The 24,188-nt window shown below is 41.6% G+C and overlaps 2 protein-coding genes across 7 annotated transcripts in view; one reads left to right on the top strand and one right to left on the bottom strand.

Annotated features, from left to right (window-relative positions):
• cpsf1 (cleavage and polyadenylation specific factor 1) overlaps positions 1–12,288 on the top strand; it is a 161,230-nt gene extending 148,942 nt beyond the window's left edge. For both annotated transcript variants that reach the window (XM_043690937.1, XM_043690935.1), the window contains 4 exons: positions 4,042–4,197; positions 5,206–5,335; positions 11,133–11,271; positions 11,668–12,288. In XM_043690937.1, coding sequence (XP_043546872.1) covers positions 4,042–4,197; positions 5,206–5,335; positions 11,133–11,271; positions 11,668–11,715 — 473 coding nt within the window. In that variant the 3' untranslated portion in view covers positions 11,716–12,288. The remainder of the gene's footprint in view (positions 1–4,041; positions 4,198–5,205; positions 5,336–11,132; positions 11,272–11,667) is intronic.
• Positions 12,289–16,512: 4,224 nt separating this feature from the next.
• adck5 (aarF domain containing kinase 5) overlaps positions 16,513–24,188 on the bottom strand; it is a 132,165-nt gene continuing 124,489 nt past the window's right edge. For all 5 annotated transcript variants that reach the window (XM_043690929.1, XM_043690930.1, XM_043690931.1 and 2 more), the window contains 3 exons: positions 22,786–23,044; positions 19,079–19,195; positions 16,513–17,244 (listed from right to left, as the gene is read on the bottom strand). In XM_043690929.1, coding sequence (XP_043546864.1) covers positions 17,139–17,244; positions 19,079–19,195; positions 22,786–23,044 — 482 coding nt within the window. In that variant the 3' untranslated portion in view covers positions 16,513–17,138. The remainder of the gene's footprint in view (positions 17,245–19,078; positions 19,196–22,785; positions 23,045–24,188) is intronic.

Below are 24,188 nucleotides of genomic sequence, written 5' to 3'. Positions count from 1 at the left end.
ACTCATTGCCATATAGAAGAATAAGAGGCAACCTTATTGAAACATTCAAGATTCTTGGGGAACATGACAGAGTAGATGCAGTAAGGTTGTTTCACCTTGTGAGAGAATCTGAAACCAGATGGCATAATCTCAGAATAAGGGGTTGTCTGTTTAAGATGGAGATGAGGGTAGAGAATATGTGGAATTCTTAACCCCAGAGGATTTTTGAGGCTGGGTCATTGTGTACATTGAAGGCTAAGATAGACAGATGAGTTGAAGATTATCAGATTAGTCATAATCTCATTGGATTGTAGAGCAGTCTTGATGGGCTGAATGGCCTACTTCTGCTCCTACATCTTGTGCTGATATGGTCTTTATAAAAAATAAGCAGTTTGATTGCATCCTCCTCCTGGCTGGAACCTATTTCAGTTAGCAGCCATAAAACAAATGCAGGGATTGGGGAATTTGGTCATATTGCATTAATCTCAAGCTCAGCAGGTTGAGTATCAAAGTTCCTGCTGATTATGCCACTCTGCTCGCTGTTAATTGTTAATTATTAAAAGCAGTTAGGCCTTTTTAAATGCTGGCATGATTCACAGCCTGTTGACATCTTGTGCGTCAAACAAATGGAAAGACTGCTGTCCTCTCCTGCCCTCGTGTTGACTGTGGTGGAATGTCTCTTCAGAAAGCAGAGGCTTTGTTAAACGGTCACTGATCACTTGTGAGCCTTGGATGGTGTTTCACGTGGCTTTGTTCGCATGAAGCAGCAACCTAAGCCAACCTTCTATTCTACCAAATTGCACATGTACACAAGCGCTCGAAACAAGGAGAAATATGTGAGAACTAGAACTTTGGGGGGGGGGTCATAATTTAAAAATAAAATGTTGTCCAGTTAAGACCGAGAAGGAAACAATTTTTATTTGGAATTCCCTTCTTCAAATCGCAGAATATTTAAACATTTTTAAGACAGAGCTAAATGGATCCTTGATTTATCAGGGGTAGGCAGGAATGTAGAGTTGAAGTTAGCCATGATCGTATTGAATGACCGAGCAGGTTCAGCAAACTGAGTGCTCTACTCTTGTTCCACGTTCATATGAATGAGAAACAGAAGTATGTTTTTTGGCACTTCAAGTCTGCTCTGGTTATGTTCCAAATTTCAGGTTCCCCTCTATCTCCAAAAACCTTTGTTTCTACTCCTGCTTAACTGGAATCTGTCTAGCTCCATCTTAAAAATACTCACCCCACTTTCATGACCCTTCTGAGGCAGCGTGTTCCAAAGTTGCACAGCCCTCAGGAAAAAAAAGATTTCCCCTCACCTCTGTCCTCTAAGAGTGACCTCTAATTTTAAAACAACGGCCCCTACTTCTGGACTGACCCACGAAAGCAAACATCCTTTCACTGTCCCCCTTGTCAAGTTCATTCAGGATCTTCTAAACTTTAGTAAGAAGGCCCGTCTCACTTCTGAGGATTAGTGGGAAAAAAAGCTTAGTCTGTCCAGTCTTTCCTCAAGGTAGCCTCAGGCATCAGTCAAGAAAACTTCCTGTGAATTACCATCAGCACATTTGTTTGCTTCTGGAAATAAGACCAAATGGTACACAGTATTTGAGATGTGGTTTTTGTCAAGATCCTACATAAATGAAGAACAACCCCTGCTTTTATAGTCATTCACTCTTGTAATAAAGGCTTGTATGCCTTTAGAGTTTCTCATTATATGCTGTGCCTATATTCCATCCATTTGTCCCACATGGCAGATTGGTACAAAAACTAAAATCACATGGGATTCGGGGTGGGTTGGCTAGATGGATACAAAACTGGCTTGGTCATAAAAGACAGATGGAAGGATGTTTTTCAGAATGCAGCCAGATAACTAATGATGTTCCACAGGGATCAGTCTTAGGTCCTCTGTTGTTTGTAGTATATATAAATGATCTGGAGGAAACTCTGGGTGGTCTGATTAGCAAATTTGTAGATGACATGAAGATTGATAGAGTTGCTGATGGTGCTGACGATTGTGAAAGGATACAACAGGATATAGATAGATTGGCAACTCAGGCACAGAAATGACAGGTGGAGTTTAATCCAAACAAGTGAGGTGATGCATTTTGGAGGATTAAATTTAGGTGTGAATTATACTGCAAACGACAGAACCCTTAGTACCATTAGCATAAAGATGGATCTGGGCGGGCAGGTCCACAGTTCCTGAAAAGTGGCAACACAGGTGGCCAAGGTGATTAAGAAGGCAGATGGCATACTTCCCTTCATCGGGCGGGGCACGGAGTACAAGAGTTGGTAAACCATGTTGCAGCTATATAAAACCCTTGTTCAGCCGCTTTCAAGTATTGTGTGCAGTTTTGGTCGCGACACTACCAGAAGAATGTGGAAGAGTGCAGAGAAGGTTCATCAGGATGTTGCCTAGTCTTGAGGGCATTGGCTATGAGGTAAGGGTAAAAAGACTAAGATTGTTTTCACAATGGTGAAAAGACAGCGGCTCAGAGGAGACCTGATAGAGGTCCACAAAATTGAGAGGCATCGAATTGTTTTAGAATCCCTACAGAGTGGAAGCAGGCCCTCTGGCCCAACAAGTCCATACCGGCCCTTCGAAGAATAACCCATTCCTCCTACCCTAGCACAGCCAATCCACCCAAAGCTGCACATCTCTAGACTGTGGGAGGAAACCAAAACATTCGGAGGAAACCCACGCAAACACAGGGCAAACTCCACACAGACAATCACCAGAGGCGGGAATCGAACCCGGGTCCCTGGCGCTGTGAGGCAGCAGTGCTTACCACTGATCCACTGTGCCACCCCATGGATGGGATAGTTAGTCAGAGACCTTTTCCCAGAGTTGAAGTTTCAATTACAAGGGGACACGTTCTATGTGAGGGGGGGGGATGTTTAAGTGAGATATGTGAGGGAAGTTTTTCACGCAGAGGATGCACTGCCAGAAGAGATGGTGAAAGCAGGCACATTGAAGAGGCATCTGGATGGTTACATGGATAGGGAGGGGATAGAGGGAAACGGACTGAATAAGGGCAGAAGGTTTTTTTTAGTTTAGTTAGGGCATGATGGTTGGCACAGGCTTGGAGCGCTGAGGGACCTGTTCCTGTGCTATACTCTTTTGTTCTTTGTGATTCATGCATGGATGCTAGAAATCTGAAATCAAACCAGAAAGTGCTGGAGAAACTCAGCAGGTCTGGCAACCACTACAGGGAGAGGAACAGAGTTAACATTTCAAATCCGGTTACTCATCTTTGGAACTGAAAGGAGTTGGAAAATGGTGATTTTAATCATAGAAGGAGAAGAAAAATGAGTGGAACAGGTGATGAGGCTTCCCAGAGCAAAGATCAATGGGAGTGCTTCTGATGGTGAAGGAGTGATTGAGATCTAAAATGGGTGTAAATGATAGGTGTGAAATGGAGCATCTGAGTCGTCTTTACTGATAGCAAAGCCAACAAGACAGGATAGTCCATTAACGAACGTTTTGTTATGTGTGCACGAGAAGCTATACATACTAATACATATCCTTTGCAGTCAGAAAGAACAAGTGCACACTTGTTTCAATTGAACAGTACAGGTCATGGCCATTTGCTGGTTCATTTCTCAGGGCAACATCTTGATCAATCAGACAACATGCTGGTTTAAAATTTAAACAAAGTTTGATTGTTAACTGGTGCATTCTCCATTGTAATGCCTCTACCATTCAGAGACCACTTGCAAGCAAATCAGTACAGGTAGTTTTTCTATAATGCACATTTTGTCAGCGTGAATTGGCTATAGTGTGATTGAATTGTGGATGCTGTTTGCAAACTTTTTATTGAATGGATTTTCCACAGCGTGATGTTCTACAGCGAGATTTCTATAGCAGTTTCCTGTAGTGAGCTTTTCTATAGCGTGATGTTGCAGAGGAACACAACTGCCGTGTTAAAAGCAGAACAACCTGTACTTTCCTCACATGGCATAGGTGCTGATTTTCTTGCAAAAATGTCTCTGAGAATGCAAGATGAAAAGCTTTGAAGAAATGTCTTTTCAGCAATGCACAAATCTCTGATTATTCTCTTTCAGCAAGGGAGAGTTACGGGGGGACACGATTACTGCGGAGAGCAGACTTTAACGTGGCCGCACATGTGAATGCATTCTGGCGGACACCGTGTCGTGGTGTTATGGATGGCTCAAATAAGAAAAATATGGCTTGGGAGAGCAAACATATTACGTGGTTCGGTGACTATCATTATACATTGTATTTGTACTGGATATGTTTAACTGTTGATTGATTAGCTAAAAACAGCGAATGGGTTGAATTCTTGTTTCTCTGTATAGATTCAGTTTCTGTCAGCAATGTTTTGGAGTCTTAGTTCTGTAGCATGGGAAAGGCCCTTTGGCCCATCATATCTGCATGGTTGCAATGCACCTATCTATTCTAATACTTGCCCTGTAGACCTGTATTCTGTGGTTGTTTCAAATAACCATCTAAAAACTATTTAAATATTGTGGCATTTCCCTCCTCTACTTCCTTTTCAAGCAATTCCAGATACTCATCAGCTTGGGTGAAAAATGCTTAAAGCCTCTCAAGACCACCTGCTGTTTACCTAATGCCCCCTGACGATTAACTTCTTAACTAAGGAGAAATGTTTCTTCCCAACTAGCCTTTATAATTTTGTATATCACAATTAGGTACCTCCTTAGACCACCTGTTCCCAGGAAAACCACCTCTCTAGGCGGTCTTCATAGTTGCACCAGTCCAGGCAATATTCTGGTGAATCTCCATTGCATCCTCTCTAGTGTTGTCATATCCGTCCTATAGTGTGGTGACTAGAATAGGAAGGAGTCCTGTCACCAATGTGTTACGCAGCTCCATCTGAACCTCCCTGGCCTTGTATTTGATGTTTTGACTAATGTAAAGCCAAGTATCCCTTACGTCATCTTGATCACGTTATCTGCCGGTCCTGTCGCCTTCATGGGTCAGTGGACTTGCACACCAAGCTCCCTCTGCTTTCTGTGGTCTTGCCATTCACTCAGTGTATTCCCTTGCCTTGTTAGTCCACGCAAAATGTCACCTCACTTTTTAGAATTACATTCCAATCACTTTTCAGCTTGTTTATATTGTCCACTAAGGTTTTCCTCTGTACTACTTAGCACATGACCCAGTTTTGTGTCATTAGTGAATTTAACTGATTAAATCTCCTATGTTCATTTTTATGATTTAATTATGCTCGATTTGTCTCTCAGCGACACTGGATGGCGGGATGGGACTTTTATTACCAATGCAGGAAAAGACATACCGGCGTCTTCTGATGTTACAGAATGCTCTCATCACGATGATTCCTCATCATGCAGGCCTCAACCCTAAAGCATTCAGGTAGGAAGAATGTAACTTTTCGCCCAGGTTTTTCCCCAAGTGGGGTTCTGAGCTGATGTTTTGGTGTTGAGCTCTTAGTCAGTAGTAACTGTTAGAACTTGGATTATAATGGCTGTACCCCTGCTTCCTCAGTTCCTACAGAGGGGTCATCAGAGAAAAATTGGGAAATACTGCTTTAGCTCCTCACACTTCAATATTGCTTTTCATAATTAATTTTCAAATTGTTATCATCTTCAAAAATAAATCCAGTATTTTTCGTCTAATTTATTTCAAACCTTGTCTTGCTGGCCAAATACAGGTTTAGCTTCTCTGTGAAAGCTGACTTGGTAAGATTCAATCTGAAAGCCTCTAAAACCTAATCAGATCGAAGTCTGTAAGTTTACTCGCTGAGCTGGAAGGTTTGTTTTCAGACATTTTGTCACCATACTAGGTAACGTCATCAGTGAGAGTCTCCGGTGAAGCGCTGGTGGTATGTCACACCCCTCTATTTATAGTCTGTGGTTTCTTAAGGTGGGTGATGTCATTTCCGGTTCTTTTTTTAAGGGCAGGTAGATCGGGTCTAAACCAATGTGTTTATTGATAGAGTTCCAGTTAGAATTCCTTTAAGAATTCTTATGTGTGTCTTTATTTCACCTGTCCTAGGAGATGTGTGTATTGTCCCAGTCAAAGTGGTGTCTTTCTTTTGTCAGTGTATAGGACCTAGTGATAGTGAGTCGTGTATTTTGGTGGCTAGTTGGTGCTCATGTATGCTGGTGGCAAGTTTCCTGCTAGTTTGTCCAATGTAGTGTGTTTTTTACAGTTCTTGCATGGTATCTTGTAAATGGTGTTAGTTTTGCTGGTAGTATTTAATGGATCCTTTTAGTTTCATTAGTTGCTGTTTAAGTGTGTTGGTGGGTTTGTGGGCTGCCATGATGCCATGGGGTCGGAGTCGTCTGGCAGTCATTTCTGAGATGTCTTTGATACAAGGTAATGTGGCTAAAGTCTTTGGTTGCTTTGTAGAACATACTGCAATACAGTGCAGAACATGCCTTTTGGCCTTTGATGTTCCGCTGACCTGTGAACTAATCTGAGCCTATCACCCATGTGCTTCTCCAAGGATTGTTTAAATGCCCCTATTGTGGCTGAGTTAACTACATTGGCAGGTAGGGCATACCACGCCCTTACCACTCTGTGAGTAAAGAACCTGCCTCTGACATCTGTCTTAAATCTATCGCCTCTCAATTTTCAGCTATGCCCCCTCATACAAGCAGATGTCATCATCCTAGGAAAAAGACTCACTGTCCACCCTATCATCTTGTATGTCTCTATTAAATTGCCTTGTACTCTCCAATGAGAACAGATCCAAGTGTCTGCTTGTTTGGGTTTGTTTCTGAGGAGTTGGCAGATTGGGTGCCTGTTTTTCTTGAAAACATTGTGTAGGTATTTTTCTTTTTTTTTGTTGTTCTCGGGTGCTGCGGTGTGATGTAGCTTGTGGAAGTAATGTTTTGATGCAGCTCTGTTAGTGTTGGAATGATTTGCTTCTGAAGTTAAGTATTTGGTCTGTTTGTTGTTTTTCTGTAGACGCTGGTTTGAAGCTCTCAGTTAACTGTGCGTTCATCTGTCATGTCGAGGAATGGGAGTCTGTTGTCGTTCTCCTCTTTTGTGAATTTTATGCCTGTCAGGATATTGTTAATGGTGTTGTACGTTTCCTCTAGTTTGTTCCGTTTTGTAATGGCAAAGGTGTCATCCATGTAGCGGATCCAACGTTTGAGTTGAATAGATGGGAGGGCAGCTTGTTCAAATCTCTGATATTGGTGATCCCATAGGTGTTCCATTGACTTGTTTGCAGGTTTTGTTATTGAAGTGAAGTGGGTGGTGAGGCACAGGTGATGCCTGTGTTTCTTTGGCCAGGTTGATGTTAATTGCTGTGAATAGGGCTGTAACGTCAAAGGAGACTATTATTTCAGCCTCTTCTATCTTGGTGTCTTTGGTGGTGTTCAGGAATTCTTGGGTGGAGTGAATGGAGTGGTGTGAATCTTCAATTAGGTTGTTTCGTTTTTGGTGGAGTTCCTTAGCTAGTCTGTATATTGGTGTCCCAGGTAGGGAAACTGTGGGTCTGAGGAGGGGATAGGTTTGTGTATTTTTGGTAATGTGTAGAAGCGTGGTGTGTTGGACCCATCTGGTTTCATATTTTGGAAGTCTGCCCTTTTTAATTCTCCTGATTTTTTTTAAAATGCTGTGAGGAAGGATGAGACTCTGTTTAGTACTTGTGGGGTCAGGTCTATCACCACCTGCTGGTGAGTTTCAGTATCTGCAAGCAGAGCATTTGCCTTTTTAAGGTTATTGAATTTGTTTAAAATAGTTTCGCGTCCCTTATCTGCAGGAATTATTACAATGTTTTTGTCTTTAAGTCTTTCTAAGGCTTTATTCTCTTGAGCATTGAGTGTGTTTCCTTCCCTTTTTTTTGGCCTAATGTAGGTGCAATAGCTTGTCTTATGGTCTGCTATGTTTCCTCTGAAAGACCTTTACTTTTTAACGTGGATTCAGATGCTGCAAGGAAGTCCTTTTTACTCACGTCTTTGTAGTTGTAGTTTAACCCTTGGACTAGGACTGCTTTTTCTGTATCAGTCAGTGGATGGTCTGAAAGATTTTTTAATCCAAACATCAGTGTTGTATGAAATGCATTTTTGTGTGAGGTTATCTAACTTAACTTGAAGTGCAAGTTTTTTTTCTTTTTCTATGTTTGCTGTTGTTTAAAGCTTATGGTATATTCTAATACACTTATCCATTCACAGTCTGTCATGTACTGAACAAAGTTTTTTGGCACGAAATCTCCTGGTTGTATTTATTGGAGTTGGTTGTGAACATTGTTTATTATTTCTTTAAGCATCCTGCGACTGTTTTGTTTGGCTAGTGGCAAAATGGTATCATGGTAGCCCACAAACCTACCAATACACTTAAACAGCAACTAAAGGATCCATTAGATACTACACCCAAAACGAACATCATTTACAAGATACCATGCAAGAACTGTTTAAAAAAAACCTCTACATCGGACAAACTAGCAGGAAACTTGCCTCCAGGATGCAGGGTATTAGCCACTAAAAAACACGACCCACTATCACTAGTTTCTGTACATACAAAGAAGGACACCACTTTGGGAAATGCACACTAAACCCAGGACAGGTGAAACAAAGACTCGCAAGAGAATCCTTAAAGGCATGGAATTCTAACCAGAACTCCAGGAATAAACACATCAATTTAGATCCTGTCTACCTTCCCTTGGAATAAAAACTGGAAATGACATCACCCATTTTAAGAAACCAAGCCCTATAAGTAGAGAGGCGGGACATACCATCAGCACCTCACCAGAGACTCATTGATTATGTTACCTAGTCATGGTGATGAAATGTCTGAAAACAAATCTTCCAGCTCAGCGAGCAAACTTACGCATCATCAACCTGAGCTATAAATCTTTTCAGAAATTGCTAATCTCTTGAAAATCAAAACTGACACCAAATTATTTTTGTATGTGGTGATTTCTAATGTTTCTTTATAGAAGAGGTATTAAAGATAGGGAATGGACTACTTTTTATAAATTATGTACCTCCCAAATACGCTCAAGACTGGTACAGCATGGAGTTAGAGATGGAGTAAAACTCCCTGCACACTCCCAGATTGAGGCTCTATCCTTGATCTGAATCAGAATTTTTTTTTCCACATCAGTAGTCCTTATGATCTGACTGAGATTGGTACTAGCCAAGCATTCTAAAGAGTTATGATTTTACATCAAGCAAGAAAGTGAAACCATGTCTGTTTGGATATTAGTTGGTTTTATTAATGACAAAGTACAATAAGTTACACATCTCCACCTTTATTGTAGTAGGATATCTATTGGAGTCTATACACAAGTCCTGGTGAGTTTTCAATAACTTTAAGAATTATTAGGAATTAACTTATTGTGAACTCCACCAGTAGATGGTGATATTCTACCGTGTACATTCCACTCTCACTGGCGGTTGTTTTTGTAGAATTTTACATGGTCATAAATATCACACTTTTTAATTAAATATTAATAGCTGAAACAGACATGTTGACTCCAAATGAGCTGTAGTTCTTTAAAAAATATTTGGTTTTGTAAATTTTATTAACTTCTGCTGACTTGCATTCCCCTCTGGAATCACAACCACCAATAATGTCCTGGCCTATACTTTTTTAGCCTCACTTTAAAAATGGTCTGGTTATTGTTGGTGTGGGAGTTTGCTGTGCTTCATTAGCTGTTAGAGTAATCACACTTGAGTATTTTATTGGCTATAGATTGCTTTGAGATGCCTGAAATTATGAAAGACATTATATAACAGCAGACCTAATTTAAAAAAAATTGTTGGCTTCTGTCTTATAAGAGTGCGTACTCTGACTTCTGTACTGAGCTAGTTTATAGCCTAATATTAGCATGAATCAATAACTAGATAACACATTGATATAAAGTGGTCTGTGATCACCCTTGCCCCACCCAGGTCCCTCTTTCCCCTTTATCAGCCCTCACCAGAAGTCTATCCTTCAACCCAGCTACCTCTCCTGTGCGCAGTTTGTTGGTATTAACTGCAGGTATGAGACTAGTTTCCATGTGTGCTGCTGACACCCAGCTGCATATCCCCATTGCGTCAATCGATCTTGTGACCACTCTAAATGTAATTCAAAACATATCTACTTGTTGAGTTTTGTTCATCCTTCCTAATCACAGTCCATGGGACCTTGTGGAACCTTGATTGATATTTGTACTGTATCCAACGAGGTAGAATAAAATGTGAAGCTTTGCTATTGAGTTTAAATTAGCTCCCTGACATGTCATCCAAATAATTCATTGTGGTAAGCTATTAGAACACCAAGGGATGGTGGCATGTTACAAAAAGTAAAGTAAATTAAGAAAGAACCTGCATTTCTATATCCTCAGGATCTACCAAAGTGCTTTTGAAGGACAGTCATTTTAATATAAAAAAGTAGTTGCCATTTGACAGCAGCAAACTCCCACAAAAAGCATTGAGAGGGAGAACAGAGGTGGTCACGTCATTGGACCATAATCAATGATTGGTAGTACAGAGTTTGAATATTGCTAAAAGGGGTTTTAGAAATTGAATGTTTTGTCTTGCACTAATCAGAACAATGACACCAAAACAGACTTGGAGAAAAACACTTTGATACAGAATCATGGTTAGGCCTTGATTGGCATGGAAATACAATCTAATTCTGACTAGTGGATGACAAAGCTTCAACTTCTAGTTTTCTTTTAGGACGAATCCAACATCCAGGCTAATGCTGTGGACACACAGATTCCATCATATGATGCAACAGAATTTAAATCAAAGTTCAATTATAAATTCTGGAATTGAAAGCTAGTCTTAGTAAAATTATAACTGCTGATGTTTTGTGATTTATTGTTTTAAAATCAAACACTAAATTACTAATATCCTTTTGGGCAGGAGTGTACTGTCGTTACCTACATGTGACTCCAGACCCACAATGTCATTAACTCTGAACTGCCCAGCAACATAGTCAAGCAAGTTGCTTGTTGATGGGTAAAATTACTTGCCAACATGAAAGAATGGACGATTAGAACTGTTTTCTGTTTGTGGGCTGCGTAGTGACCTGGACAAATCACCCACAGGGTTCTTCAGACCCATACTCTCTGCCTAAAGGCAGGTTTAAAGTGTCCACCTAGTTATGCACACAAGTTTCTGGAGTGAGACTTGAACACTTTTGATTTTGAGAATAATACTATACGTGATAACTTTCTCTCCCCTTCACTTTGGTGCTGCAGGATGTTGCGCTGTGATCGACGAGCTCTACAAAATGCAGTGCGGAACATTCTGGATGGGGAGCTGCTCAATAAGTTTTTGTACCTCAGCACTATGGAACGTAGTGAGCTGGCCAAGAAAATAGGCACAACACCTGATATGGTGAGTGTAGCAGCAAACACAGACTCAGCTGAAGTGTGCAGTTCTAGTTTAGGGTAATCAGGATTGATACTGTTGGTAGCATTTGACAATCCTGTGATACACTCAGTAACTGGGATCAGAGGCGCTCATGCAGATTGAATAACCAAACTCCTGGATACTGATTGGTACCTTGCTCCTGATGGGAGAGGTCCAAGAAATTCCAAAGCTCTGTTACACTGGCAAGTTCAAGTATGAGTGTCAACAGAGGTTTGTCAATATCCAGTGTGAGTTCCTCCTCTTCTAGCCACTACCTTTGCTGATCCAGATAACACAACAGACTTAGATCCATCCTGGTTTTTGGGACTCTGCTTTATCTACGAATGTATGTGACTTTCTGACAACTGGTGTTTCTTTCAGATTTTGGAAGATGTGCTGGAGATTGATCGAGTTACTGCCCATTTCTAATGCAGGATGAACCAAGAATCGGACATTTTGCTTTAAACCCTCAAGTTTCCTTTTTAAAACTGAACTCGACACAGACAGTGGGGTAAAGCTGAGGATGTTGTGATTGAATACAGCACTGCAACATGCAGTTTTTATTAATTTTCAATGTTTATACAGATTAGTTTGAATGTATTGTCTGTTTTTCATACTTAAATATTTTGTAATGCAAATAGGGTAAAAGAATTTTTTTAAGATACGCAGCATTATTTTTTTAACCTCTTCCTTCTTCATAGCCCTAATTGTGTGAACATCTTGTAAATATCAGGAATAACAAGGACTTCCTCTTACAAAAGCAATGAGTTTGCTTTCCACCACCAAAAGGTGCTTCTCTGTGTTGAATTGATGGGATAGCCATTGAGAATCACAGGACTACAGGGAGTTGCTTGAACGCAACCTGTGATCCCATCTTTGTTGTCTATGCTTGGCTGGTTGTGTTATCTAGTTATGCTAACTAAAACTATCTATCTAATTATTTATTTTGATTGCTGTGAAGTTTCAGCTAACCAGCATCTGAACTAAATGCCTATTGATGAACATTATCTTGAGTTTACTCTTTACCTGGGAAATAGAAAAGCACAATACTAACTGGAGCTATGACTTCTCGAATGATGAGGCCTATAGACCATAAAATCAGCTGTGTCAGCACAGAGGTTAATTCCAGAGCAATGACTCTCGTTCTTTCTGGTTTGGAAAATCCTTATTTTTCTAATCTGAAAAAACGTTTAAAAGGTACAGGGCTAAATCTTCAGTGTACCTTTAGTCTCAAATGTCCAGGCAGCATACAAGGGCCTGGCAACATATTGTGCTGCAGCTCAGTAATTAATTACATCTTAAAGTTTTGGTCCTAACTGAAATGAGGCAGCTGTGTTGATGTTTTGGCCCAGATTTTGTGGTGAGAATTATGATATTCATCATTCAACTGACAGTGGAAAGAAGAAATGGGAGTTAAATATGATTCATCGTGCACATTCCTTTATACCTCTGTATTATACCTGTTTGGTTTATTACAGTGACCATAGCTCATTTCTTCCTATAGAAGAAATCACTATACACCTGATGTAAGTAGTTTGAGATATTAATGGCCAGTGTAGTTAGCATGGTAACGTTGAAACATGGCCAGCAATCTGACCTTTTATTAGTAATACATACCATTGAATGATAAAGATTGGTGAAAACACTAATGAAAACTTGCATGTTGCTTTTTGAAATAGTACCATGTCAGAACACAACTAGGGCGTCAATTTAGCATCTCCTCTCAATAGTGGATGAAGAGGAAACTGACCCTGTACACACACTTCTTTTGCAGGGGGGACGAAGAGGATATGACCAATGGAGTGAATGTCAATAAAAAAAAATCTTTATTTAAAATATATTAAGGATGCAGGATATGGGATTTCGGAGAAGGTTTCCATTTTCCCTGCTGACCACATCAATGGGAAGTGCACCCAGCTGCAGCTCCTGTGAGGGAGCTGGTAACATCATCCGAAATGCTGAGCACTTCATAGATAAGAGTTTTAGTGAGGTGGTCACACCTAAGGTGCAGGTAGAGGGTAGCTGGGTGACCACGAGGAAAGGCAAAGGGAGTAGACAGGGAGTGTGGCCATTCCCCTCAAACAAGAATACAGTTTTAGATACTATTGAGAGGGATGACGGGTCAGATGAAAGCAACAGTAGCCAGGTCAGTGGCAGTATGACTGGCTCTGGGGCACAGCAGGAAAGGATAAAGTTAAACAGTACCTTAGTGATAGGAGACTCAATAGTTAAACGATAGGAGACAAGAGATTCTGTGGCCACAAACGGGAATCCAGGATGGTGTGTTGCCTCCCAGGTGCCAGGGTCGAGGCTGTCTCAGAGCAGCTGCAGAACATTCAAGGGGTAGGGTGAGCAGCCAGAAGCTTTTGTGCATGTTGGCACAAATGATATAGGTAGAAATAGGTATGTGGTCCTGTGGAATGAGAATAGAGAGCTAGGAAAAAAGTTAAAAACCAGGACCTCATTGGCAGTAATTTCTAGATTACTTCCAGGTCATGTGGTAGTGAGGGTAAGTACAGGAGGATATGACAGATGAATGCATGGCTAAAGAAATGGTTCGGGGGCAGGGATTCAGACTTTTAAGTTATTGGAATGTTTTCTGGGATAGATGTAACTTGTTCAAGAGGGACAGGTCACCTCTGAACTAGAGGGGAATCAATAGCTTGGCCATCAGGCTTGCTAGAAGGGAGGGTTTAAACTAGATTGGCACTGGGGTGGGTTCCTCTATAGCAGGGAGGCAAGTGCGAAGCTAGAAGGAGATACAGTAATCAGAAATAGTAAAGTGAAGAGACAAGTCAAGCTGGAACAGGACAGGCAGCAAGAATGCCTGTTGGATTAAATTACACCTATTTCAATGCAAGAGGGCTGAGAGGTAAGGCAGATGAACTCTGCATGGATAGATACCTGGAACTGGGATATTACAGAAACATGGATAAGGGATGGACAGGATAGCCGTTAATGTGCCAGGGTCCAGGGGAGGGGGATTTGCATTTTTGAGTGAGGCGAGTATCACAGCAGTAATCAGAGATGAAATAACTGAAGAATCATCCAGTGAGGCTTTGTGGGTGGAGCTAAGAAATAAAAAGGGGATGGTGACGTTATTGGGGTTGTACTATAGGCCCCCAAATAGTCAACAGGAATTGGAGGAACAAATGTGCAGGGAGATTGGGGAGACTTTCAGGAGCAATAGGGTTGTCATAGGGGATTTTTTAATTTTCCTAACATAGACTGTGACTACCATAGCATTAAGGACTTAAATGGCGTGAAATTTAAGCACGTTCAGGAAAGTTTCCTCAAGTAGTATATAGAGGGTCCTACTCAGGAAGGGATAAAACTCAACCTACTCTTGGAAAATAGGGCAGGACAGGTGACAGTGGGGGAGCACTTTGGGACCAATGACCATAGTTCTATTAATTTTAAAATAGTTACTGAGGGACAAAACCGGTTCACAGGTTCACGTTCTAAATTGGGGCAAGGTGAATTTTGATGGAGTTAGTCAGGAGTTTGCAGAGGTTGATTGGAGTAGTTTGCTGACTAAGGCATCTCTGGCAAATGGAAGGCCTTTGAACTCTGGCTATCTCACTTTTAAAGTCTGTAAGTTCCTGTGAGGGTGACAACACTAGGGAATCCTGGCTATTGAGGCATTGATTAGAATTAGTCAAGAAGTGAAGAAGGAAATTAGGAGGGTGAAAAGGGAGCATAAGAGAGCCTTGGCTGAGAAGATTAGGGTGAATCCAAGTATATTAAAGGAAAAAGGATAATAGAGACAGAATAGGACCTCTCAAGGATCACATATTTGTAGAACCGCAGGAGATGGGCAAGGTTCTCAATAAATATTTCTCCTGTGGAGAAAGACATGAAGACTTGGGGAAGTTTGTGGCAATATCTTGGCAACTGTCCATATCACAGGAGGTGCTGAATGTATTAGAATATATGAAGATGGATAAGTTTCCTGTCCTGACCAGATATATCCAAGAACACTGCAAGAGACTAGAGAAGAAATTGCAGGACCCCTGGCTAATTATTGGCCACAGGTTTGATTGAATAGTCAGCATGACTTTGTGAGTGAGAGATCAATTTTTTTTAAAGTCCTTAGATGAAGTGACCAGGAAGGTTGACAAGGACAGGGTGGTAAATGTAGTCTATATGGATTTTGGTAAGGCTTTTGATAAGGTTCCACTTGGTAGGCTGCTCTGGAAGATTATATTGCATGGAGTCCAGGGGGAAGCTGATAAATTGGATACACAATTGGCTTGATGGTAGGAAGCTGAGGGTAATAGTGGAAGGATCCTTGTCAGACTGGAGGCCTGTGACTAGTGGAGTGCCTCAGGGGTCAGTGCTGGATCCATTGCTATTTGTTATCTATAACAATGATACAAGGCATGATTAGTAGGTTTGCAGATGACACTCGAGTAGAAGCTATCATGGATAATGAGGAAGGTTGTCAGAAATTGTAGCAGGGCATTGATCCACTGGGGAAGTGGGCTGAGAAATGGCAAATGGAGTTTAATATAGATAAGTGAGAGGTCTTGCATTTTGGAAAGTCAAATCAAGCTAGTACTTTCATGGTGAATGGTAGGGCCTTAAGGAGTGTAGTGGAACAGAGGGAACTTGGAGTTCAGGTGCACAGTCATCTGAAAGTGGAGTCACAGGTGGACAGCAGTAGAGAAGGCCAGCATACTGGCCATCATCAGTCAGGGTATTGAGTATAGAAGTTGGGAAGTTATTTTGCAGTTGTACAGGATGTTAGTAAACTGGAAAGAGTGCAGAAGAAATTTAAGGATGTTGCCAGGACTAGAGGATCTGATTTATTGGGAGAAGTTTGACAAACTAGGACATTTTCTTTGACTGTTGGAGATTGAAGGGGGAATCTTATAGAAGTGTATGTGATCAGAGAGGCATGGATAGGGTGAATGCACTTTAGTCTTTGATTCCCAGGGTTGGAGAATCAAAGACTAAAGGGCATCGGTTTAAGGTTAAAGGGGAAAGAATAAAAGGGAACCTGAGGAGCAACATTTTGTAGAGGGTCGTACGCACATGAAATGAGCTGCCAATGAACATAGCTGAATTGGGTACATTAACAACAGTTAAAAAGCATTTAGACAAATATGTGGATAGGAAAGGTTTAGAAGAATGTGGGCTAATGGTCTAAATAAATAGTGTTAGCATGGATGGACATTTTGGTCAACATGGACCAGTTTGGGCTAAAGGGCCTGTCTCCGTGCTGTAGGGCTCTATATCAAAAGTCATTCAACATTCAAGTAAGTACCATGATAACGTTAATAGGTCAGAAGTGGGATTCTATATGCTGAATAGCCTTACATTCCTGACTTGAGTAGAAATTCTATCGTGGTGCAGGTAAAGGAAGAGACAAGAGTTGAGGTTCAGAATTTTCATCCACCAACAAATTCCTGACTGATTTATTTCAGGACATCGTGTGATTTGTGTCATTTCAATCAAAGGATTGCAGACTATTAGCTCAAGAAAACTGCTCACTAATCTTATTGTTGCCAAACAGCAGTAACAAAGTTGAAGTTTCCATTCCTTCAATGGTGCACTGTGAGCAAACAGCTCCAATTTAGCCTGAAATGGTAGAGGCTCTTGCATGAGGGTTGCCAGTGATATGTTGACAGAAACCATGCCAGCTGAGTGAAAATGCCAGATTTCAGATCCCTTTGACCAACCTTCCATTTAACTTTGAGCATTGCCCAAGGATCACGGCTGCTTGGTTAGGCAGTGGCCATGGTAGTCAGACTCTTCTGATTTGAGGTAAGAAGAAACCAAAATTTCCAAACAAAAGGTCCAGTAGATTCTCACACCTCTAACAGGATTTGAATTGACAGCCCAACATGCTACTCCAGCAGGTAACTGTATAAATCTTCATCTGGCACTATCAGACCAAAGTAAATGAATAATCGTACAAGCATGGAGATTATCTTCATCATCATACTTTCTGACCTGAGGGATAAACAAAGTTAGGTTACTAAATGCACCAACTCTATCCACAATTAGTTTTCTAATACTTCAACTTCACTCCCCCATGACCATTATCTCAATCAAAGAAATGGACATTATTCTGGAACCCTCACCCTCATTACAGGCACATAAACAGAAATAGTATGAAAAACTCAGCAGGTCTGGCAGCATCTGTAGAAAGAAAGCAGTTAACGTTTTGACTTGAAGGTTGGTGTATGTGCTGAAGATGGGGTTGTGGTGGATAGGGAAGACAGTGGGAGAGTAAAGCAAAGAGAGAATGAACAGTGGGGTAGACAAGGAATGGGTAAAGGTCAGCCTGGAAGAATAAATAGCTGCTATTGAGGATCATTAGTAGCTGACAATGGGTTTTGTGTGGTAGCAACCCATGTGATGACAAAGCTTGTGGAGTGGGGGGAGGTAAATGTAAGGACAGGAGAAACTTCAAGCCTTAAAATTGTTGAAGTCAATATGAAGTTCAAAAGGCTGTAGAGTTCCCAAGGAAGAAAATGAGGTGCTGTTTGTCCAGTTTCCCAGGAAACCTGAGACTTATGTTGGCCAGTGTGTTGAAATGACAGGTCTTAGTTTTGCAGACAAAGTAGGTATTCTGCAAAGCGACTGCCTAGATTGCACTTTGTTTCTCCATTGTACAGGAGACCACTAAGCAGTGAATGCAGTAGACAAATGATCTATTCAGAAAGCTGTCAAAGGAGGGAATAGAATGAATATCTGGTGACAGTGGTGGTGGAAATGGTGGTTAATGATCCTCTGGCTGTGGATGCTGGTGGGATGGTAGGTGAGGACAAGGGGGAAATTTTCACTATTTTGGGAGGGAAGACGATGGCTGAGGATCAAAGTGTGGGAGATCGGTTGGACCCAGCTGAGGGCTGTTAACCACGGTGCTGGGGAATCCTCGGCTGAGGAAGGTGGGCTGAGAGACTCCCTTGTCAAAGTTGGCATCATCAAAACAGATGAGATGGAGGTGAAGGAACTGGAGAGAATGGAACAGATTCTTTACAGGAAGCAGGCTGTTAGGATGTATAGTCATGGTAAATGGGAGTTCGATTTGTAGTAAATAATAATGGCGAGCCTGTCCTCCGAAATGAAAAGATGTCAAGGAAGTGAGGAGTCAGATGGACCAGGTAAAAGTGAGAGCAGGGTCGGAATTGGAAGCAAACGAGATGACAGAGTAGCATGGTGGCTCAGTGGTTAGCACTGCTACCTCATAGCACCAGGGGACCTGGGTTTGATTAGACCCTCTGGTGACTGTGTAGAATTTGCACATTCTCCCCATATCTGCGAAGGTTTCGTCCAGATGCTCCAGTTCCCTCCCACAGTCCAAAGATGTGCAAATTAGGTGGATTGGCCATACTAAATTGCCCAGTGCCCAGGACTGTGCGGGGTAGGTAGGCTGATTATTGGAAATGTGGGGTTACATGCATGAGAGGGGGTCTGGGAGGGGTGCTCTTTAGAGGGTCAGTATGGACTCTGGGCTGAGTGGCCTCCATCTGCACTGGAGGGATTCAGAGAAGGGGAAAGTAGCAATGATGTCATTGGTATACCAGACAGACTTATGGGTAGGACTGGAACAAGGAGTGACAGGGATAGTACCTACATGGGCTCTAGTTATGCCTTGGGCTCATTAGTTAAGGACATGAATGGCCTGAATTTCTGCTACCCAAGTATCCTTCAAATGGAAGTGCATTTGTGGGGATGGGGTTTGCTGATACATGCCACAGCGATCACAGTATGCTGAATAGTTGAACTGCTCAGGCCTGTTTCTCAGAGTAGTCTTTATAATAATCTCTGCCAAGCTTACCGGAGACCGATCTCAAACTGGAGGCTGGCCCACTTTATCTTTAGCCACTTCAAAGCACCAACTCTCCAAAATCCTCCAGTGTGTTTATTTGTTAACAGACTGTGCGCTTTAACCGCACTGCAAAGAAAGAGAGAGACATAGGTTTGATGTTTCTGACATACTCCAGAGTGAGATGATCTCGGACTGTGTATGATTCCTGACCTAGATGTGATAATAAATTTAAAAGCCCCAAATAACACAAGGCGCCAAGGAACTTTGGTTCAACCTTAGCTCTTGCAGAGGACCAAAGACATCACCCCAGTAAGCTTCAGATTCTTCATCTGAATCACTGGAGGGATATAGCCAGGATGACTGCAGCAGGCATTAACCAGAAAAATTGCTAATTATCAATTCCACAGAACTATTTAGTGATGTAAATATAGAGAGTCTGACGAGTACATTTGCAAACATTAAAACTGTGCAGTTGTGAAGAGGCCATCTGGCCTATCAAGTCTGTACCAAACCTCTGAAAAGCAACCCCCTATCCCTGCAATTACCATGGCTAATCCAACTAGCCTGCAAAACCCTGGACACTACATGACAATTTTAGCATAGCCAATCCATCTAACCTGCACATCTTTTGATGGGAGGAAACTGGAGTATCCTCACACAGACACAGGAAGAATGTGCAAACTTCAGAATCAGCCAGGTCCATATCAAGCTGCTACCCCAAAAGATATATTGTAGATCAACTGGAAAGATGGGTGGCGAAATGACAGATGGCTAAGTGTGGGCTGATTCATTTTGACGTCAAATGCAGGAACAAAGTACAGAGGAACCTCAATTATCCAAATATCTGATTATCCAGCAAGGTCCCGATGCTTGGCTAAACTAAGTTATCCAGCATTCGATTATCCAAAATCCAATGAACTGAGCAAAATACTCCCTGCCATGTCATGTCGGATTCTCATGGTTCTTCTGTATACAGTAATTGGTAGGACCCTTTGAAACATTGATATACAGAGGGATCTTGGGTTAAAAGTCCATAGTTCACTAAGTGGCAACACTAATGGCTAAGGTGGTAAAGGAAGCATATACATGCTTGTCTTTGGCTGGGGCTCAAGAGTGTAAACGTTGACAAGTCATATTGTGGCTGCATTAAACTTTAAGTAGGCCACATTTGGAGTACTGTATACAGCTCAGGTTGCCCATATTCTAGGAAGGATGTGGAGTCATAGGAGGAGGTGCAGAAGAGGTTTACCGTGATGTTGCCTGCATTGGAGTGTATTGGCTATAAAGGACAAACTTGGATTGTTTTCACCATAGCATCAGAAGCTGAGGCGTAACTTGATAAAGTATATAAAATTGAGGAGAAAGTGAGGGCTGCAGATGCTAGAGATCAGAGCTGAAAATGTGTTGCTGGAAAAGCGCAGCAGGTCAGGCAGCATCCAAGGAACAGGAGAATCGACGTTTCGGGCATAAGCCCTTCTTCAGGGCTTATGCCCGAAACGTCGATTCTCCTGTTCCTTGGATGTTGCCTGAGCTGGTGCGCTTTTCCAGCAACACATTTTCAGCATATAAAATTGAGGGGCATGGATAAGATAGGAGGGACTATCTGATTAGTTTAGAATGACATCATGTTTGGTACAGAGATTAGGGTGATGATTGGCTTGGAGAGGAACTTGCAGGTGGTGGTTGTATTGCCTGCCCTTGTCCTTGTAGATGGTAGTCATGGGTTTGGAAGGTGCTGTCTGAGGAACTTCGGTGAATTTCTGCAGTACATCTTGTAGATTGTACAAATTGTTGCTACTAAACACTGGTGGTGGATGTGTCAATCAAGTGGGCTGCTATATCCTGGATGGTGTCACACTTCAAGTACTGTTGGAATTGTGGCCATCCTGGAGAGTATTCCATCATACATCAGACTTGTGCTTTGGAAATGGTGCACAGGCTTTGCAAAGCCTGGGTGTGAATTACTTGGTGCAGTATTCCTAGCCTCTGACCCGCTCCTGTAACCACAGGATTTACATGGCCGTCCTGTTGAGTTTCTGGTCAATGGTTATGCTTGAGATATTATAGTGGGGCAAGACAGTGATGGAATTACCATCAGTTTGGTCATCTCTTATTGGAGATGGTTATTTCCTCCCATTTGTGTGGCAGAAATGTTACTTGAACACTGATGTGAAGTTGCTACAATTTTCCTTGACTTATTCTAGTCTTGCTCGTTGCTCATTGTTTCATATAATAATTGTCTCACTGTTTGCTATATAATATTGAAAGTGAGTCTAAACTAATTTCCTGCACATCTCTATGATATCTCATTGTGTTTCAAATACTTGAGTGGAACATTTCTAAATCTGAACGATGTTTGTCTGAATTTATCTTTTGTTCATTCATTCATTTCCCTGAGCCCACTCAAGTTAGTGCTTTGATTGCAGGTTGTCTGGAGCAGAAATGAAATGGGAATTGGACTACTTGTTAACCAAAAGCAGGAAGATCTTGTGTGCTCAACAAATCAATGCACTGTTTCCCTGTCACTGTTGGCAAGCCTTTTTTTTCAAAAAACCTTGTCCTTGGCAGAGAACTAGATTGGTGAGTTGAAGCAGTTCTTTCACTAGACTCAGATCTTTGCAGACGGACAAACAGCATGTGTACACACCACACGTGTTCAATTCAACAAAATAGGACAAAATGGTTTCGTCAACACTTTTTTTTTAAGCAGTACTCAAGACAATTTATTCACTTTAGTAAATTAAATGGTATAGCAGCACGATGGCTTAGTAGTTAGCACTGCTGCCTCCCAGAATCAGCGTCCCAGGTTCTATTCCAGCCTTGGGCGACTGTCTGTGTGGAGTTTGCACATTCTCCCAGTGTCTGCGTGGGTTTCCTCTGGGTGCTCCACTTTCCTCCCACAATCCAAAGATGTGCAGGTTAGGTGAATTGGCCATGCTAAACTGCCTGTAGTGTTAGCTGCATTAGTCAGAGGGAAATGGGTCTGGGTGGGTTACTCTTCGCAGGGTCGGTGTGGACTTGTTGGGTCAAAGGGCCTGTTTCCAAACTGTAGGGAATCTAATCTAATCCAAAAATTACCAGAACCAGCAGGTTTGGTAATTGATCTTCAGGCCAATATTAGTGTTACAGATGTTAAATGAACTGCAGAGAGTCACTTGTAATTGTTAACTTTTGCTTAAAACAGGACGTGTGGAAAACAAAAGTTGTTCACATCCTCTGCACCAAGGTCTAAAATTATCAACACCGCTTCTTTTAAAGTTAGATTAGTGGAAAATAGCTGAAAAATTATGTATGTAAGCCCATTCCTGTACTGTTTTAGAATTCAACTGCAAAACAAGACTCAACCATGACTGAGGTCAAGGATTCAAAAACAACATAAACACAGTGCTGTTCATTTGGATGCAAATGTTCCTGGCTGTATCAGAAGTGCCAGTAAATATCAAATGAACAGGCTCTAGTCATCTTCACTAGTGACACCAGTGCATATTAAACCTGCAACTTAGTGGGCAAGTCTCTGTGAGCTCTACTCTGCTTAGTTCTTTCTATGTTTGATACTGGTATCTCAATTCAAGGAATTAAGTTATGAGGGCAGATTGCATAAATCTTTCCTGCATTTGGTTGGTTGCAGTCAACAAAGTGCACAGAAACAGAATAATCAGCTCCTATCAGGAAAGCCAGTCGTTAATGGTACAGTAATACAACATTTCTAGAGTTACCTTCTAGCCATCAGAACATATCGGTCAACAGGTGAGCCTAGGATGACGTTTATACACCGGACAGTGTTGATGTTCCTGAAGACTAGCAACATGGGACGTGGTAGGTCCTTCAGCACCTGGATGATCCTGTCAAAATGATTGCTGGCCATGTCCTGCATGTAGGCCCTTTCCTCCCTTGTCATCATATTGGCCAGTTGGTAAGCTGTCTCCCGCATATTGATAGGTCGTTGCAACAGGATCTCACAGAACAGGAAGTAATCTACAAGGTAGGGGAAATGGTGGAGGAAGAACTTTTGAGTAAGAGTTACCATCTAAACTTATACAATTAAAACTAGAGCCTTGGTTAGTTGGAGAGCAGAGACCCCTAGGAATTCAGGTAGGTAGTTCTTTAAAGTTTGCAACACCTATCGATAGGGTGGTTAAGAAGGTATTTAGCATTCTTGCTTTCATTGCTGAGATCTTTTGAGTTGGGATGTTGGAGAGGCCTCTTCTGGAGTATTGTGGTCAGTTCTGGTCACCCTGTTATAGGATGGATATTATTAAACTGGAGAGGGTTCAGAAGAGATTTACTAGGATGTTACTGGGAATGGGTTTGAGTTATAAAGAGAGGGTGGATAGGCTGGGACTTCAAGGTGAAAGCAGGTACTGCAGATGCTGGAGATTGAGTGGTGCTGGAAATTGAGTGGTGCTGGAAAAGCACAGCAGGTCAGGCAGCATCAGAGGAGCAGGATAAAAAAAAAAACATCGACATTTCGGGCAAAAGCCCTTCATCAGGAATTCCTGGTTCAGAGGTTTAAGGTGAATTGTAGGTGCATTTTTCCCTAGGGTGGGGTATTTCAAGACTAGAAGGCATGTTCTTAAGTGAGAGGAGAGAAATTTAAAAAAACATGAGGGGTACATTTTCTACACTGGTGAAAGTGGTGCCATGTGGGTACAGTTACAACATTTAAAAGACATTTAGATAAATGTTTGGAGGGATATGGGCTAAATACAGTCAGGTGGGACTAGTTTAGTTTGGGATCATGGTCAGCATGGACTGGTTGGACTGAAGGATTTTTTCGTGTTGTGTGAAGTTAAAAAATCACAACACCAGGTTATAGTCCAATAGGTTTATTTGGAAGTGTGATTTTTAACATTGTCCACCCCAGTCCAACACAGGTACCTCCCCATTCGTGCTACATGACTATCTACAGAAATATGCTGAGACTTCTGAGGTAGATCAAATGCTTATGAATTATTGCACCAAGGGGTTTTCCTAATTAATCTAATCTCAAAGTGACTTATTTTCATGAGAAATTGAAGACTTATTGTCAGGATTCACCATAGCAGCCCTATGGGTGGTGCCCTTGTGTTTATGCAAACCCTTTTCAGTTTTTATTTGCAACTTCTTTTCCAGTCTCAAA

Source organism: Chiloscyllium plagiosum, chromosome 5, assembly GCF_004010195.1.
Source record: "Chiloscyllium plagiosum isolate BGI_BamShark_2017 chromosome 5, ASM401019v2, whole genome shotgun sequence".
In the NCBI taxonomy this organism is placed as follows: Eukaryota; Metazoa; Chordata; class Chondrichthyes; order Orectolobiformes; family Hemiscylliidae; genus Chiloscyllium; species Chiloscyllium plagiosum.
Note: the sequence above shows the minus strand (reverse complement) of the source record. Positions and strands in the feature narration are given on the sequence as shown.